Source organism: Cygnus olor, chromosome Z (assembly GCF_009769625.2).
Source record: "Cygnus olor isolate bCygOlo1 chromosome Z, bCygOlo1.pri.v2, whole genome shotgun sequence".
NCBI lineage: Eukaryota > Metazoa > Chordata > Aves > Anseriformes > Anatidae > Cygnus > Cygnus olor.
Genome location: NC_049198.1, coordinates 37,517,996 through 37,536,674, shown reverse-complemented (window position 1 = coordinate 37,536,674; position 18,679 = coordinate 37,517,996). Strand labels below are relative to the sequence as shown.

At 38.0% G+C, this 18,679-nt stretch overlaps 1 protein-coding gene across 1 annotated transcript in view; it reads left to right on the top strand.

Moving 5' to 3' along the window:
- Positions 1 to 18,679, top strand: part of RORB (RAR related orphan receptor B) — a 144,415-nt gene that overhangs the window by 88,892 nt on the left and 36,844 nt on the right. Inside the window, exons 2-4 of the mRNA XM_040540003.1 lie at positions 10,450 to 10,535; positions 14,974 to 15,115; positions 17,361 to 17,762. Of these exons, the coding sequence (XP_040395937.1) occupies positions 10,450 to 10,535; positions 14,974 to 15,115; positions 17,361 to 17,762 (630 nt within the window). The remainder of the gene's footprint in view (positions 1 to 10,449; positions 10,536 to 14,973; positions 15,116 to 17,360; positions 17,763 to 18,679) is intronic.

The window sequence follows — 18,679 nt, the reverse complement described above, 5'->3', positions numbered from 1 at the left end:
GCAGAACCATTGCTTGAGTCTTTGAGGGAAGTATAAACTGTACTGTAATAATTCTGCATTTATTATACACTTAAATCTTTTCTTGTGAATAAGGCAAGTTTCTGAGCTCTTTACAGGGCCCAGGATAAGGCTCTGAGAATTTAATTAAATATCTCTGTTCAAACTCACCTAAGGAGTCCAAATTTTTGGTTGGCAACTTTTTTTTGTTGTGTGGTAACTTGTTTTACTGTAGCATCATTCTTTGAAGTTACATGTATAATTTCCATGCATATGAGTTACTAGGATAAAGAGTACATATATTAATATAGAAATGCCCATGTTGAGAGGCTATGAACATGCTGCTGTGCACTAAGAGCACTAAGTGGTTTTCAAAGTTTACTGATCCTTTGACCCTTTGTGATCTCTTTGAGCATAGCCTTTTAGAGCTCAGGCTTTGAGCCACAGCCTCCAGCAGAACCATAGCCTCTGATTTTCTTATTTTCACATCTGGACACTAGACTGTATTTGGCTTGTGTTAGCCATCACTACCCTGCAGAGGATACAAGCAGGTCTGCTTCCCTTCTGCTGCCTCCTAGCTTGTGAACCATTCCACAAAAGGCCCAGACAGCCGTGTGCTTCCCACTTGCTCTGACCACCTTGTCTTCCCCAAAATAAAGAAGCAAACAAGCTGCTAGGTGAGAATTTCTGTGCCTTTGGCATCTTCCAAACCTTTTGGCATTTCATTGCATGCCAGGCTGCCATTCTTGGGGAAAATAAATAAATAAATATATGAAATAAATAATAATAACAAAAAAAAAGGTTTTATTTGAAATCCAGGAAATAGCATCTCTGCCACTATCTTGTAATAATGCCATGGAAGTCTAAAATTTTTTGTTAATTTACTGTATGCATTTATGTCATTAAAATAAACAATTTTGCAGGAAAAAAAATAAAGGAAATCCAAAATAAGTGCATATCAATTGTATCATGACATTGTGTTAGCGCTATTAAGACCCTTATGGTTCTCTTCATCACAGCCACCTTTGCTCCTCAGAGAATCATCCAACTTTGCAAATCTTGCAGCTTTTCTAATTGATTAGCATAATGGAATTCAGCTCTGAGCAATTATTCTTAACCTTTTTTAAACCTAAAGTCCTTTGCTCCTATCTCACGTGAGATAAAAAGCTAGGAGCCCAAAATCATTTATTTTTAAAAAGAATGCACCATTTGGTGTAATAAAAGATAACACATCTACCTGAAAATCTCATCTATTTACTTGAACAATCACAAACATAGCAACTAATTACTATTCATAAATTCTTAAATAGAACTGCTAGATCTATTGCAGTTATACTCAATAAAGGAAATAGAAGATATTTTAACAAAAACTTGTATTTTTTTTAATTTCTGTTCTTAATGTGATGAGAAAATGTTGTCCTACTGTTCTCTCTCTCTTTTTTTTTTTTTCTTTTTCTATAATTTCATCTTCTCCTCTGAATGTAAAGACAAAAAAACAGTGGAGACCATTGTTTCCAGGTTTGTTCCAAAACTGGTGTTTTGGAACAAACTAACAAAAAAAAAAATACAAAAAGATCAGATTATATAAGCAGTCTGGAAATTGCCTTTAACTCTGAAGCACTCATAATCATTTAAACTTCTATTATTTTATCTGTCTATGTTACAATGCTCTGTAATCATTATTATGACCATGGTAGAAGCAAATACAAAAAGTCTCCCTAAGTATGTATCTACAGTGCAGATATAAACATATTTCTTTCATATATGAAACCTTTAAAAAGGCTAATATATAGCATATTATTCTGAAACTTTGAAATAACAGTCTACAGACATTGTAATGCCTAATTCTAAGGTTTCATACTGACCTTTTCTACACAATAAAATGAAATAAAAATAAATGCATCCAATAAGGCTGCACATTCTAACTTCCTGTTACTTTTTTCACTGAAAAAAAAAAAAAAAAAAAAAAAAAAAAAAAAAGAGAGAGATCTTTTAAGTCTTTGTTTTCCAGTAGTCTTTAGAATAGTCATGTGATAAAGAGCAGAGCTGATCTGTAAAAGGAGCTGACACAATTCAGTGCTTTTTTTTTTTTTTTTTTCCTCCCTGGGAAATCATTAAAGAGAAAGGAGGAAAGAAAATGTGTCACCAAAAAACCTTCCGAGTGACATTGATTATAAGCTAAAAAAACTTCAACTGAGAGTGCAAGATCATGAAATAAATCAGTCATGACAATTGTGTGGATTTATGGGAAAAACAATCTTTTTAACAGTAATCTATCACTCTGCTATTTCAAATGATGATCTATCAGTTTTCTCAATATCTAACAGCCAGGACTACCACTTTCCTTGAAATTCATGACAAGTTGTTACAAAACAAGTGCAGATCAAATCTACTGTGTGTGTCCAGTGAGTCATATAGATAAAGAATGACTGCTTCTGGAGAATTTGCACATGAGCAGTAGGAGAGAGGGGTAGAGTCTCCTGTAGATGTGATTAGGGTTGGCCCCTGTGTGTGCCCTATGGGGAGATGATACCCCTCAGCTCTGTGTGAGGACCACTTATTGAAATAAAGAACTTCTCTTATACTCACGGCAGTTTTAAGCCTATGGTTTTTGTTCCAGCATCAGATCAATTAGTCTAATCTTGTTTCGTGAGTCTGTTGTGAAAAAAAGATGCCAGTTTTCACATCAGGTTCAACAGGAAGCCTCTCCCTCTGCAAGACTTCTCTCTTAAGGTAAGCACTGTCTCAAGCAGTGCAACTCTGCTCTTCATCGCCCAGCAGTTAAATAACTATTTGTTCAGCACACATACTAATAGCTGGCATATTTGGTAATGATCAGCTTTGCCGTAATGCACTGTGCAGAGTGGACCTGACAGCCTTTGTAGATCTAAGTACAGGGTCCAGACCCGTAACCAGTGTTGTGTGTACCACTGTGTAAAACTTCTAAGATTTTATAAAGCAGGTATTTTCCTGGGTCAATTCCACCATATCTCCTTACTCTAATGGATCATTTTGGGTAGGACTGACAACATACACGTAACTTCAGACACATTAATTAACATTAGCTAGCATTAATTAGCTTGCATAGATATTGCTAATGGTGTAGCTCTCACTGTATGAGGTATGGCAGAGGCTGGAAAAATGTAGCCAGTATCTTCAGCTGCATGTTTTCAGATTATTAAAAACAAATGCAAAGCACCTGAAGTCTTGCTGTCACCACAGAATATCTAAATCAATAGCAAAGAAGGTACCAAGTTCTAGTTGGCAGTATAGCCTATAGTGGAAATTTTTATTGATGGTGACACTGAAGGAAAAAACCTGTCTTACTCACAGAGGCCAGGATGAAAGAAAGCAGAGTTGGCATTAGATGAAAATGATTAATATATTCAATTTGAAATCACTTAGGGATACAAATATGAAAGTGATCTGGGCCAATTTAAGAGTATTTTTCAAAGAACTCCAGTTCAAGGATGTTATGAATTCTTGGAAGGTGAAGAAGCTGGTTTTTTTGATACTGATTCTCTGATTAGCCTTGATGTTCCCACGTGTGATCCCTCCTAGATCAACAAATAACAGAGGACTTCCTCTTCAAAGTTCATGCCCAGCATATGTTAATATACTCTTTTGATGAAGAACTAAATATTGAAAGCTTGAGTCTTTTTTCCCCTTGGAACCAAAGCTACAGGTCTGGGAGATTACAGTCCTGTCTCTCCTAAATGAAGTTTCTCAGATGTTAAACTGAGATTACGTAAAATGCAAGTTTTGCCTTTTAACTGTTAGATAACATATACATGTAAGTGCTAGTCCTCAGAAATATACAGTGGACACATTGACTGTCTTGTTGACTCTTGCCTTTGTTTCAAGAGGAATTCAGCAAATAACCATGCAACTCCTGGATTTTTTCCTAATTTCACCAATATAACTATTCTTGAAACCTGATAATTGCTCTACATTTACAATAATGAACTTACTGCCAGTGAATTTTTTTTTTTTTTTTGCCGATAAAGAAAAAGTCCATGCATCTTTTTAACTTGGGGCAACATAGGAGAAAATGACTAGTGAAGATGTTTGTAAGTACATATATGTGTGTATATATATATACACACATAAATATATACATATATATATATGTATATATATACACATATATATGTACATATGTGTATATATATATATATATATATGTATTTTCCCCAAGGGTTCACTTCAAACGTCTGAGAAGATTTAGTATTTGCTTCCTTAATAGTATTCTACCTTTCTTCCTGTTGTCCTGAGGGAATGAAATAGGTTCCCGATGGTAAACTGGGCATCTGTGGACTATTGTTACTAGTCATGTAATTAATTAATTTTCATTGTGGCATTCTAATTTGTAGGATGCCATATAAACCTAAAGGTAGTTCCTAAACTATTGTATAAAGTAAGAGATGAATACTGAAGAGAGGCAGGATGATCCTGTGGTAATGAGAGAAGTTACTGTTGGTGATAAGTAGCATCCAAAATGCAGCATATATCCAAACATTATTAATGTTTTCGGTGATGGTGGTTTGCAGAATTTTATTGAGTGATACATCTCAAGACAGGATGAAAACTGAATATGCTTGTTGAAAAATTAAACAAATGGGCAGTTGAGACCTATATTATAGCTTGAAAAAAAGGCAGGAGCCATTACTGTTACACACATTAAAGTTGATGGGTAAGAAGGCAAGTGGAAGGACTTTAAAACTGGAGATAAGTAGTTTTGCTGTTATATGTTTCCTCATTTTTAGTATGTTGGTAGAAGATAAATTCCTTTCCTGTACTGCTGAAAGTTATCATTATGGCAACTCCACTATTAGTTCCTTCCATTTTTACTTCAGTGTTCAGGAATCAGTACCGAATCAATGTATTTTATACTTGCAAGGAATTCATAAGTGAGTTGTTTATTTTATAGTAGCTATAGATAGCAGTAAGATATACACTTCCCTAAAATGTTTGTTGGCCTAAGAGGAGAGAGAAGAAGAAAAACAACATAAAATTATAGGCATCTGAACAAAGACAAGATGTGAAAAAGGTGTAGTACTCCCTGACAATCATTAAATCTGCAAAAGAAACCTGGTACACTGGGTGTTAATTACAGTAATTCAAGATGTTTCAGGGAATACAGTGGCTTCTTTTTCATCTGGCCTGTACAATTAATGACTCAAGTTTTCTCTTACAAATACTTAAATTGTTCTGCTGTCTTATGAACAAAAAGAAATGCCTAGGAGACCATAGCAGAGTCTATTTTTCCAAACTTCTTCAAATGCTTTCTGTGTCCTAAAGATGCTACCTGCTCTGTGAGCTATCTAAGGAGCCATAGTAGCAATTTCCTAGAGATCCTGTATTTACTAATTTAGAGAATGGTTAGTTTTGAACAAGGGTTTGAATTAATTGATGAGTTGCACGCCTGTAGTATTTATTTCATATAATTGAAACCCAGAGCCTTAGCATTTAGTGACCTGATCCAGAAATATTTATCATGAGCATAGTGCTTATAATTGCAAGTCACGCATGGAATTATTGATTGCTCATGGTAACGAGTACTGTGCTTAATGCAATGAGTGTCACAGGATCGATTCTTCTGTCTCTGTTCCTATATCAGTTACAAACTGTATACGCAAGTCACATTAAAACTACCTTCAAGCTGTTTTTATTTTTTTCTTCCCTTGTCATTACTTTTCCTGAAGATCTCCTCATATTGTCACAGTAGTCCCTGCCTGTGACATTGACATATGTCTTTGATGCTTGTCAGCATAAGCAGCACATGGTCCCAGGGCCTAGCCTTGCTCCCTCCACATGACTTTTAAGCAGAGACCTGTGAGCAATTGCTTCAGCTAGCCTTTCAAAGAGCACTACCTTGATGTGCATGTTTAAATGTTTTAAATACTTCAGTGGGGATAAGGCATAAGCATTTTTAAACAGTATCAACCTGGCAAAATTACCAAGAAACTGCAGCTACATTTCTATAAGGAATTTCCTTTTTTTTTTTTTTTTTTTTTAAATCTGGCTATTAAGCCAGGAGGATGGCTAACGTATGCAAGTTTCTTAAGAAGGTAGAAAATCTACATCACTTGTTTTGTGAAAGCAAAACAAGATACAGAAACTAGTCCCAAAATTGTAGATGACATAGGAAATTTTGTTTCAAGAAATGAACTTTCTTAAGTAGAAGGACAGCCTAGATTTCTTTCTGGGTTATTTCCACCCAAAACATATTAACAATAAATAATATTTTTCTACAGTAAAATTAATCCTATCCGTCCTAGCTTGTAAACAATTTAAAAAACTGTATTGCTTGCCTAAGCCAGTGTTCACCTTGCCTAGAAACATGATTGATCAGAGAGAGCATCTTAGAAAAGTGAACTCACAATGGGAAACCAAAGTTTCTTTAACCATCCATAAATGTTCTTTTTTCCCGGCTCATTTTGTATATGGTGTCCCAGGGAAATAGTTACTAACTTAATAGAGAATAGGCACACTAATATTCACCTTGTGGTTTTTACTTTAGTAAGTCCCTACCGTGTAATTACAATGGAGTAGGGGTTGCAATATTCCTTTCAGTGGGAAGTATGGTGGCTCTGCAAGACACTGCCCTGAGTTTTGTTTGCTTAGCTTCATGGTGGCAGAAAGATAACTTTTAGGAAACTCTTGTTTCCTGGAAGCAGTGATAAAAGATAACTGTAGATTGGAAATGGTCAAAATCCAGACTATGCCATTACATTACCCCAACATTCACCATACGAGTGTGCTTAGTGCTTGTCTTAAAATATGCAGTCATTTTAAATAAGTTTTTCTCCAGTATTTATAGCCTTTTTTTGTGACAACAGGTTTGAAATGGCCTGAATTATAAACTTGTTTCCCTGACTTCCAATCCATTTTGGAGCTGTATTTATCCATCCAAAATACTAAGGGCTAGCAACTTTTGTGCTCAGGGTAGCCTCACCATGCAGGCTCTCAGTTGTGCTGCCCAAGTATTTGGTGAGTGACTTGTGTTGCAGAGAACTGTTACCACTGTTGCCCCAAATATGGAAGATATTGTCTTGGGTTTGGGTGGGATAGAGTTAATTTTCTTCATAGTGGAATCTTATAATCATAGAATCATAGAATGGTTTGGGTTGGAAGGGATGTTGAAGATCCAGTAGTTCCAACCCCCCTGCCAGGGGAAGGGACACATTCCACTAGACCAGGTTGCCCTAAGCTCTATTCAACCTGACCTTGAACATTTCCAGGGATGGGGCATCCACAGCTTCTCCGGGAGACCCATTCCAGTGCCTCACTACCTTTACAGTGAAGAATTTCTTCCTACTATCTAATCTAAAGTTACCCTTTTTTAGTTTAAAACAATTACTTGACCTATCAGTACACTTCCTGACAAAGAGTCCTTCTCTTGCTTTCCCTTAGCCCCCCCTTTAGGTACTGTCTCCCTGAGTCTTCTCTTCTCCAGGCTAAACAACCCAGACTCCCTCAGCCTGTCTTGGTAGGAGGCACTCCAGCCCCTTGATCATCTTCATGGCCCTCCTCTGGACTCATTCTAATAGATCCATGTCCTTCTTGTGATGGGGGCCCCAGAGCTGAACACAGTGCTCCAGGTTGGGTCTCATGAGAGCTGAGTAGAGGGGGAGAATCACCTCCCTCAACATGCTGGCCACGCTGCTTTTCATGAAGCCAGGAAACTGTTGGCTTTCTGGGCTGCAAGTGCACATTGCTTGCTCACATGCTGAGCTTCTCTTTGACCAACATCCTCAGATCTTTCTCAGGGCTGCTTTAATCCATTCCCTACCCAGCCTGTATTTGTGCTTGGGATTGCCCTGGCCTAGGTGCAGGACCTTGCACTTGGCCTTATTGAACTTCATGAGGTCCTCATGGGCCCACATCTCAAGCCTGTCCAGGTCCCTCTGGATAGCAACCCTTCTCTCCAGTTTGTCAACCACACCACACATCTTGCTGTCTTCAGAAAGCTTGCTGAGACTCTCGTGTACTCAAGTGCACTCTTGTGCACTCAAACCCATTTTCTGTGTCACTGACAAATATGTTAAATAACACTGATCCCCATACTAACCCCTGAGGAACACCACTCATTACTGATCTTCACCTCGACATTGAGCCATTGACCACAACTCTTACAGTGCAGCCATCCAGCCAATTCCTTACACACTGAGTGGTTCGTCCACCAAATCCATGTCTCTCCAATTTAGAGACAAGGATATTATGGGGGTCAGCGTCAAACACTTTGCACAATTCAAGGTATTTGATGTCAGTTACTCTTCTCCTATCCACCAATACTGTAATCCTGTTGTAGAAGGCCACCAGATTTATCAGGCACAATCTGTCCCTAGTGAAGCCATGTGGGCTGCCACCAATCACTTATTTTCCATGTGCTTTAACATAGCTTCCAGGAGGATCTGCTCCATGATCTTGCCAGGCACAGAGGTGAAACTGACTGTTCTGTAGTTCCCTGGGTCTTCCTTTTTTCTTTTTTTAAAAGTCTGGGTTATGTTTCTCCTCCTCCAGTTAATGGGAACTTCACCGGACTGCCACAGCTTCTCATATATGATGGACAATGGCTTAGCAACTATATTTGCTATTTCCCTCAGGACCTGTGGATGTATCTCATCAGGCCCCCTTGTGCACCTTCAGGTTCCTTCACTGGTCTTGAACCTGATTTTCTCCTACAGTAGGCGGTTCATCTTCCCAGTCCCTGACTTTGCCTTATGGAGCTTGGGCCATGTAGCTAGAGCTCTTGCCAGTGAAGACTGAGACAAAAAAGCCATTGAGTACGTCAGCCTTCCCAGGTAACCAGGTCTCCTGTTTCCTTCCAGAGAGGTCCTGCAATTCCCCTGGTCTTCCTTCTATCATTGATGTGCCTATAGAAGCCAATAGGTGGAATTGTGCTATGTTTTGAAATTGTGATGAAAATAGTGTTGAAAACACACTGCTATTTTAGTTGTTGCTGAGCAGTACTTACACTGAGCCAAGGACTTCTTTGCTTCTCATGATACCCCACCAGCTGTGCAAGAAGCTGGGAGGGGTCACACTGAGGGCAGCTGACACCGGCTGACCAGTGGATCCATCCCATATCATATGGTCAGCAATAAAAGGTGAGGGGAAAGAAGTAGGAGAAGAGGATGTTCAGAGTTATGACATTTGTCTTGCCAAATAACTGTTACATGTGGTGAATAATCTATGCTTCCTGGAAAGGGTTGAATGATGCCATTCAGCCCAAAATGGCTGAATGTTTGTGGATGTGAAGTACTGAATGAACTATTTTGCTTTGCTTGCACATACAGATTTTGTTTTACCTAATAAACTGTCTTTACCACAAGCCATGAGTTTTCTCACTTTCACCCTTCTAATTCTCTCCCTCATCCCACCGGTGGGGAGTGAGCTAGAAGTTGTGTGGGGTGTGACTTTTTACCAGGGTTAAACCACAACCAATATCTGCCAGGAGTACTGGTCTCTACCAAGCATGATACTAGTTCCAGGTGGTAGGAGAAATGCAGAGAAAACGTACTTCTACAGAGGAAAAGAAATGAATGGGAAAGAAAATCACATTTTCATTTCAATTCAATGCTTCTTACTAGAATAAGGTACAATCCTTCCCTAAATTTCAGAGTATGTGTTCTTACAATGTAGAAAATGGAAACATACACAGAATTCAAAGTAGTTGAGGGAAGTAAATGGCTATGTTACCAAAAGAAAAAGATATACACATAGAAGACAGTAATTTCCTAATCATTTGGTTTATAAAGGGATCTGAAAGATAGACATATACAAACACTTTCAGGTAGTGCATGACTCTCCCATCACAGAGTTATTGGATATTTAACCTCAGTCTGGGTATTGCCTACCTCTGAGCTGGTGCTCAAACAAACCGCTTGAAGAGAAGGAGAGGTTAAGTAATCATTGGCAAACTTATCTCTGCTAGTGGGATCAGTATCTTTGTGTGTCTTGAAACCATAATCTGAAGGATATGAAAACTTCATCACCTCTACTACTCTGCAAAATGCATCAAAACATACCACGTAATTCTACCTCTGCAAAATGAATATTTGAAAAACGTAAGCAAGAACAATCTAGATAATTATTTAGGATCCTTAATGACTGTCATTAGTAATAATGAAGATGAAATTAACAAATAAATACAAAAGAGAGGAATATGAGGAAAAACTTGCTAATCATGAGATAACAAACTGTTTAAGAGTTTTGTGGGGTATGGTAGAAATTACATAATGTGAAGAAATTAAATTCTGTGAAGAAATTAAATTCTAAATCAAAGCATTCAGAAACATACAGTACAATAAGAAGCAGTTATATGTTATCAGGGGAGGAAAGAGGGGGACACAGCCTGTCTGTTGTCTACCTCTAGCTTTTAAGACCTTTCAGGAAGAAAGAAATGAAATAGAATTACATACTCAAAATATTTGTCTTATTTTTCAGCGCAAATTGAAGTGATACCATGCAAAATTTGTGGTGATAAGTCCTCTGGAATACACTATGGAGTCATCACATGTGAAGGCTGCAAGGTATGAGTTTTGAGTACAGCATAGTCATCATCATCTGCATTAGCCTCAGGCATTAGTGTATGCAATAATACACTTCTACACTCTTTCAAGCAAGAGACGCCAAAGCCTGCTGTTCATATACATATGTTTCATATTTTACTAGTTACTTTTCTTTTCATTAAATAGTCTTTAGAGTTACTTCCACTTTTGAAACATGAATTAATCACATCTGATACAGTACAAGTGCTGATCAAGAGGATGGCAACTTGAAGTCATACAAGTTCTACTTTAAATCAGCTTGAGAACTGGATTGTTTCTTATACAATCTGTGTAGCATTAGAAGTTGATGTGGTATCTCAGTTCAACATCTTAAAAGCTTACAGGTGTCAGTTTAGTCCTGTTTTATACCCTTTGTATTCTCTGCAAGCCAAATTGTAGTCTCCAAAAGAAAAAAATGCCTTACATTATGTGTAGTGTAAAAGGATCCTTTTCCTTCTTCCCTATAGGCTCCAGCGTAGTGGAATTGCTAGGAACTGGCAGTGAGACAAAAAAAAAAAAAAAAAAAAAAAAAAAAAAAAAAAAAAAGTGTTAACATGTTATCCCAGGCATTGGCTCAAATAACTCTAATCAGACCCCAAGCAAATACAACAAAAAGGCTTAAGTTTTCAACTTTAAAAAGAGTCTGTACTTTTTCTTATGTAAGGAATTAGATTATTACCTATGGAAAAACAGAATTTTATACTATACACACTGGTATTTCAGCTCTGACTGTAAAAGAGAAGTTGCAAAGTTGATGACAACATCTCTGGTTGATTGTATATGGAAACACACAAGTTGGTGCTTTTAAAGGTGGACACGTACTTGTAGAGTGAAATGGAAATTCTGTATTTGTAAAATCTGAAAATTTGTGTACACCCATTCAGAAGTGAAAATATGTAATGCCAACATGTTAAGAAACAATATATTGTCAAAGATCAGATTTCTCTCAGAAATATTAACAATTTTAAACTAAGAGTCCACAATGTGACACTGTCTTATTGTGGGACTGGACTGGGAATAAGCATCTTTTTATGACAGTCACATGTGATAAGATTAGACTAATTGATCTGATACCTCAACACTGGCACAAAAATGACTGGAGAGAAATTCTTTAAGCAGAAAAGGAGAGTCTTAACTCAATATCCAGCCTCCACAGAGGAGTAGAGTGAGGGGTAGAGTCTCCTGTAGATGTGATTAGGGTTGGCCCCTGTGTGTGCCCTATGGGGAGATGATACCCCTCAGCTCTGTGTGAGGACCACTTATTGAAATAAAGAACTTCTCTTATACTCACGGCAGTTTTAAGCCTATGGTTTTTGTTCCAGCATCAGATCAATTAGTCTAATCTTGTTTCGTGAGTCTGTTGTGAAAAAAAGATGCCAGTTTTCACATCAGGTTCAACAGGAAGCCTCTCCCTCTGCAAGACCTCTCTCTTAAGGTAAGCACTGTCTCAAGCAGTGCAACTCTGCTCTTCATCGCCCAGCAGTTAAATAACTATTTGTTCAGCACACATACTAATAACTGGTCATGTCTAGCTCCTTTTGTCTGAATGCATTAGAAATGTGAACCAATGAAGAGGGAGAGCATGTGCAGAAGAAAGAGACCAGAAGTGTATCCACAAGCATGCGTGAGCATTGAGCCAGGCACCAGAGGGCCACAGCATTTGGGGATGTGGTGTTTTTTGGTGGATTACACTGCTGCTGACATGGCTACAAACTCCAGGGGACACAAAATCCTTTCACGGCATGTCTGCATTAGTTCTGCCACTGCAAATGCATATCCTAAGTGCTTAAGGGGTGTCATAAACTTTATGGCAGTTCCATGATATACGCCTGCATATACTGAGTAACATGCTGGGCCCAGTGAAGAAAATGGTGTCTCCTGCCACTGTCACCACTGTCAGTGTGAGACCTGAAGACAGGTTTCTTCTGAAAGACAAAAATCCTGAAGAAAAAAAAAAAAAAAAAGAAAAAAAAATAAAATATAAAAAAAAAAAAAGAAAAAAAATAAATAAACAAAAAAAAAAAAACTTTTTTTGATGAAAGCTCTCTTCTCATCTTCTCTGCTGGCCCCTGGTGCAAAGTGTTTGCTACTTCTGTTTTGTCATGATTTAGAGTGTAGTTTGCATGACCATTCCCCTTCTCAGACTGACTGTCAGTAATGGATAAAATGAACTCTTTCAGATGCAGAAAGACTTGTTGTCAGTGCTAGGAACACTGGGAAACCTATCTTAAAGTTCTTATGGCCTCAGTAATGATTTGTGTCCTGCTTCCCCAAAATTTCATTATTCTCAGCAAATATAGCCAATATTATATAAAGATCCCCTAAACATGAAATGAGAGGTTTCTCTCTACTTTGAAGAAAACACTGAGATCTTTTTCATGAAGAACAAATGACAAAAGTCTCCTTGGAGAAATAAATTACCTGCTGTAGATTAACTTCATTATGTAACCCTTGATTTTTTCCTAAGAGGGGCAGAAAAGGAACAAACAAGTTTTTGTGAGAGGAGATCAACCGTAATGGGAGGGAAAAAAAAAATCTTGTGAGAGGAGATCAGACAATGGGTAAAAACAGCACTACAGGATAAGACATGTTGGTGCTAGATCGTTGTGTGTGTGTGTTTTTTTTAGCATCTTTTAATTCATTTGTTCTCTCAAATCCATATCCACATAAGAGCCACTAAAATCTAAACCAGAAAATGCTCCTCATGTCACAAACAAATTGGCTGTAAAGTTCAAAAAGTAGGTAAGAATTACCTGCAATTATCATCCATCTAGTGTTATATTAAGCTCACCTCCTCAGCAAGAAGAAAGTTTTGGTCAGCCAGGATCAGGCAAGTCCCTAGCAGATTTTTTCTGAGAGCTGCCCTATGGGATGTTCATGCTCTTACCAGTACAAATCGTAAAACTTAATTTAATTTTTAGATATAGTATAATCACTGATAAAACCAGCTCAGGCCAAATAGAGTCTCTTTATGCTCAACATTAGGAACTAGCACTTCTGTCTCCTTAGTGGGATATCATGCCTATAGCCCATTGTTGCTGACACCTTGTGCCACCCTAATTTGGTTTGCAAGGACTTGAGTGAGAGTTCATTTTCTACCCCTGGCAAGCAAATTGAGCCCTGTTACAACTTCACCCTTTTGCTTCCCCACTCTCACACTCACAGAAACCACAGCAGTTACAGATTCCATGCTTTATCATTATCAGTCTGCATGGAGATAACACTGGTTTTACCTAACGAGTGCAGTCAGCTCTTGCTTTCTGACTCCACTGAGAGCTGTTTACAAACCAACCCAGAAAAGCGCAACCACTTTTGTGTCACTTCTGGTAACTAGTGTAACTGCAGTAATGATGCATTCTCTTTGTGGTTTCCTGCAGTTGTTAGACTATCCTTCACCTTTCCCAGCACAAAGCCATGCAGTTACCTGTTTCTACAGCTGTTAAGTTTGCCAATTAACTTATTTTCTTTGTTTCTCTTTCTGTCTCTAGATTCAATGTTCCTCCTGTCCGTTATTTTACAGGAAATAAAAGAATATTGTAAAATGTTTTCTCCCTCTCTCTTTTTCATCTCCTGGTTTCATTTCTTTTGTCAACTCTTCCATTTCAAGTCATTTTTACAGTAATAGTACCTCTTGGTGGTGGTTGTAGCACTTCAGAGCTCATAAGGCTTTAAGTATTAGTTCTAGCCCTTTGATACTTTGCCAAATAGTCCAGCAACAGGCCAGCCAAACCTTCTAGAAGATAGAATAACTACAAAAATTTTAATAGATAAAATGGATAGTTATATTGCATTGATATGGGAAATGTCTTTGCTTTCTCATGGTAGTCTCTAAAGGTGTTGCTTTCTCCTTTGTGTGTCAGGTTTACTTGATACAGTCATTAAATCCTACTGCTTTTGTGATGCTTGAATTTGAATTACTTTTCACTCCTGAAGTGTATGGTCTCTCCAGATCAGATCAACGTTTGCCAGGTTAAATTAAACAGCAGACTTTTCAGCTTCTAATGCTACATATAGCCAGTGCCGGATATTACCAGTATCTTTCATTAAAGAAAGAAAATAGTCAGAATATGTACTTTTAAGTTATCTGTTTACAAATTCTGACAATCTTTTCCTCTGTAAGGAACAAGCACTAGATGATACTTTGTAGTTTTTACACAATAGGAGTGTATTCGGTAACTGTCCACTTTTTGTCTTTTAACAAAGTGGAATTATATTATTTAATATTCTTCTACAAAGAAGAATTCTCCTTATTGGGAGTGGATGCTCTTTAATTCCACTGTACAAGTTTAGTTCATCAGCAAAGCCATAGCATAAATAACATTGTGCTAAATAATAATTTGCATGGCTGTGAGTGTGTGTGTGAGTGTGCGCACATATACGCACATGGTAATACTCTGTTTCTCTTCCTCGTTGCCCCTAGGGATTCTTTCGGAGGAGTCAGCAGAACAATGCCTCCTACTCCTGCCCAAGGCAGAGAAACTGTTTAATTGACAGAACCAACAGAAATCGTTGCCAGCACTGCCGACTGCAGAAATGTCTTGCCCTGGGAATGTCTAGAGATGGTAAGGAGTCAGATTCCTGCTTCATGCCTAAACCCTTTGAAACTCTTCTTCACTGCTGACTGCTTAAACTCCGTGTAGATTTCTAGAAAAAGAGAGAAGAGAAGCTCCTTGCTTTGTAATGCATGCACTGTGAGACATAGATCTTTGCCAGTTAACAAAGGAGGTTATTTTCCGGGGGTGGGGGGAGGGGGGGGGCGGGTGGTAGTGGAGTGGGGGTGTGGATTGGAATCACAAAATGGAGAGCAATATTAGTTTGGAAGCATTAAGAGTTGGGAGGAAAATGTGCTGTTCTGATCAAAAGCACAAAAGGGTCCTCTCTTGAGAGGCGGATTTATATTCTAGTTTATATAATTTCTTATATTAATAACATTAAATATTGATGTAAGAAAGCATCCCTTTCCTTGAGATCTCTAAAGATGTTTAACAGTAAATAGGCAGTTAAAAAAAAAAAAAAAAAAGGTAATGTTAAGGTTAAAGGTTTCAAACTTGTTTATTTTATTCAGAGCACTTGACCTGGCATTTCTCAATGAAAAAAAAGGGGGGGGGGGGGGGGGGGGGGCAAAAAAAAAAAAAAAATATTTCACTTGTGTATTACCTCCTGTCCGTGTCTGGGTCTATATAAGAAATGTTTGTTTAGCATTGAAAATGGAAATCAAACCAGTGTGGGAGGCTCCACAGTTTATCCACAGGCAGGATCCTTTGGTCCATGCAGAGCTCTGATCCACCTTTCAAGCTGTAGGCAGGTCATGTTGCAGGTCTGGTGGGAGGCTTGAGCAAAGCTGCCCACAACAGACTTGCCCCAGCCGCCACTGCTAATGCAAGGGCAGTCCAGCTCACAGCCACATTTGAGATGGTCAGGAAGTATGACAAGAAAACATTCTGGTTTTGAAGAGAGGTTATATTAATTAAGTTTCCTGCCAGCAATTTTCTGTCTTAAAAAATTTACATAAAATCTGTCATTTGAAATTGTCATTGATGAAGAAGTTACATAAAGAGCTATTTCTTTAGATGGCCGAGAGTTTATAAACTTGTTTAAAATTTGTAATAAGTCTTTTCCTCCTTCAGTATATTTTATGTCTTACTGAAACAACTTGCTTACCTGTTCCACCAGTCTGGGAGATACACTGCTATCTCATGGAGTCCTTTTGGTCCTAGAATGCCATTTACTTTGACAATTCAACTCCCACTTCCTCCTGGAGGAAATTAAAGTAGCAAAATTTCAGGAGTTTAACAGCACATACTTTCCTGTGAAAAGTAGTATTTCCCAAGTATTTGAGGGATCACACTAGTATTTTAGCATGACTGACAATCCTGTCTTCCCAACCTATAATTCAGGGAACACTGCATACAGATAAAGAAAGGAATTCTTCTGACAGCATCGCTTTCTTCGCTCATTGTTGATGTGAGGGTGTTTATGCTTAATAATATTGAGAAATCTTGCAAGTTTAAAATAACCTGTATGGATTTTTTAGCAGAGAAATTTAATGTGAATTTTACCTCTTAGCCATGTAACAGATTCATTTTTATCATGCGGAGGCAGGATACTAATTGACGGCAGCTGGAGAATCCAATTAATGAATATATAATGAGAATAAACAGTGGGTGTTTGTTTTTATTACTGAGGCTCTAAATTTGAAGAAAATAGAGTTGCATTTTTCAAAATCCAGCCATTGTACATCATCTGTAAGAAAGTGCATAGCACTGTGGGCCAGTTCCAGGGACAGCCTGTGTGTGTCCATGTGAAGTGGCTTGCAGACTTTGCGGAGGGCTGCAAGTAAGCTGGGGCTCATGACAAGAAAAACAAACTCTCAAAGTAAAGTGCAAATAAATTGAAGGAGCTACCACCCCCTCAATTTTCTGGCACATCTTTCTCATATTTTTCCCTTCTTTTTCTGTTGTTCTTCCTACTAGAAGATCTCTCACCCACATGTGTAGGCTCAGAATCTTCTTGAGGACTATAACTGAACTATGGGGTAGCAAAAATGCAAGACAAGACCATCCTCTCCTACTAAGTGTGATGATTCTGAACTGATCTCCATTACACATGGACTGGAAATACTCAGCATTGGAAAATACACATCATAAAGTGTAAAAACAAATATTTCCAGAGGAATGTCCTCCTATCTGTTCTCTGTTCTCTGATAAATTCTGCTGGATGTATCATAACAGAAGGATCTTATTTATCGTACAGAAAGAAAAAAAAAAAAAAAGATGAAAATGAGTTGCATTATGCTTTATTTTTCAGCTGTGAAATTTGGAAGAATGTCCAAAAAGCAGAGGGATAGCTTGTATGCTGAAGTGCAGAAACACCAGCAGCGATTGCAGGAACAGCGGCAGCAGCAGAGTGGCGAGGCAGAAGCCCTTGCCAGGGTTTACAGCAGCAGCATCAGCAATGGCTTGAGCAACCTGAATAATGAAACAGGCAGCACCTACTCAAATGGGCATGTCATCGACCTGCCAAAGTCTGAGGGTTATTACAACGTGGATTCTGCCCAGCCTTCTCCAGATCAGTCGGGATTAGACATGACTGGAATCAAACAGATAAAGCAGGAACCTATCTATGACCTTACCTCTGTACCAAACTTGTTTACCTACAGCTCATTCAACAATGGGCAGTTAGCTCCGGGGATATCCATGACTGAAATAGGTAAGGAAAATTATTATTTATCTTGTGTAATGGATAAATATAAACCAGATTACAATATTGTCTTTGTTAAAATATTTTATAGGCATTCCATGCATGGTTCTACAGTAATTACATGTTCATATGCACATATATTTGCACACATATAGAAGAACTAAATGAAAGAAAATCAGCCTGGCAGTAGTTGACATGATTCTGTTTTAAACAAACTCTGTGAATTATTCAGTCTCTTAAACCAAGCAGTTTATGTTCTGTGTGTGAAATAGGAGCACCAAAGCAGGTGATGAATCAATCAGAACCAAGTGATAATTAGTAGTGTGGCACTTGGTTCAAATGAGCTCATTACTAGGAGGCTTAAATGATCTCTTCAGCTAGCTAGCCATATTCCTGTCAACACCCAGAATCCCCATGGCAGCTAATTCTAGGGTATTCATAGTCAAAAAGCACCAGCTCCTGGTGTGTGGATGTACATGCAGAACAAGTTTATTTATCTCATGAGGTTCACAAGCTCAACAGAGGTGAAGGTAGTTGTGTAAACACCCCTGCCTGAATTCCTTGGAGAAGCACCCTTCCCTTCATTTCTTCTTTGAAAAGTAGCATATAGACCTCACTGTCAGATGAGACAGTTTAAATGGCAACAGGTGATTCTTCTGTAAGGGATTTCTGTTCATCTAACACCTCTAGTCCTATCTCTCCAACTCAACTGATGGTATTACCTCTGATATATATAATGAAAGAAGATTGGCATCCTAGTTGGGTACTTCCCACCTTAACAAGTGAAATATGATGATTCAGTTGTGGCTGAGAATATGACCAAAGGATAATGTTTCTCTAATGGGAATTTAAATAAAATAAAATAAAATAAAATAAAATAAAATAAAATAGTTCAAAAACACCTATAACGAATGATTTAATATCAC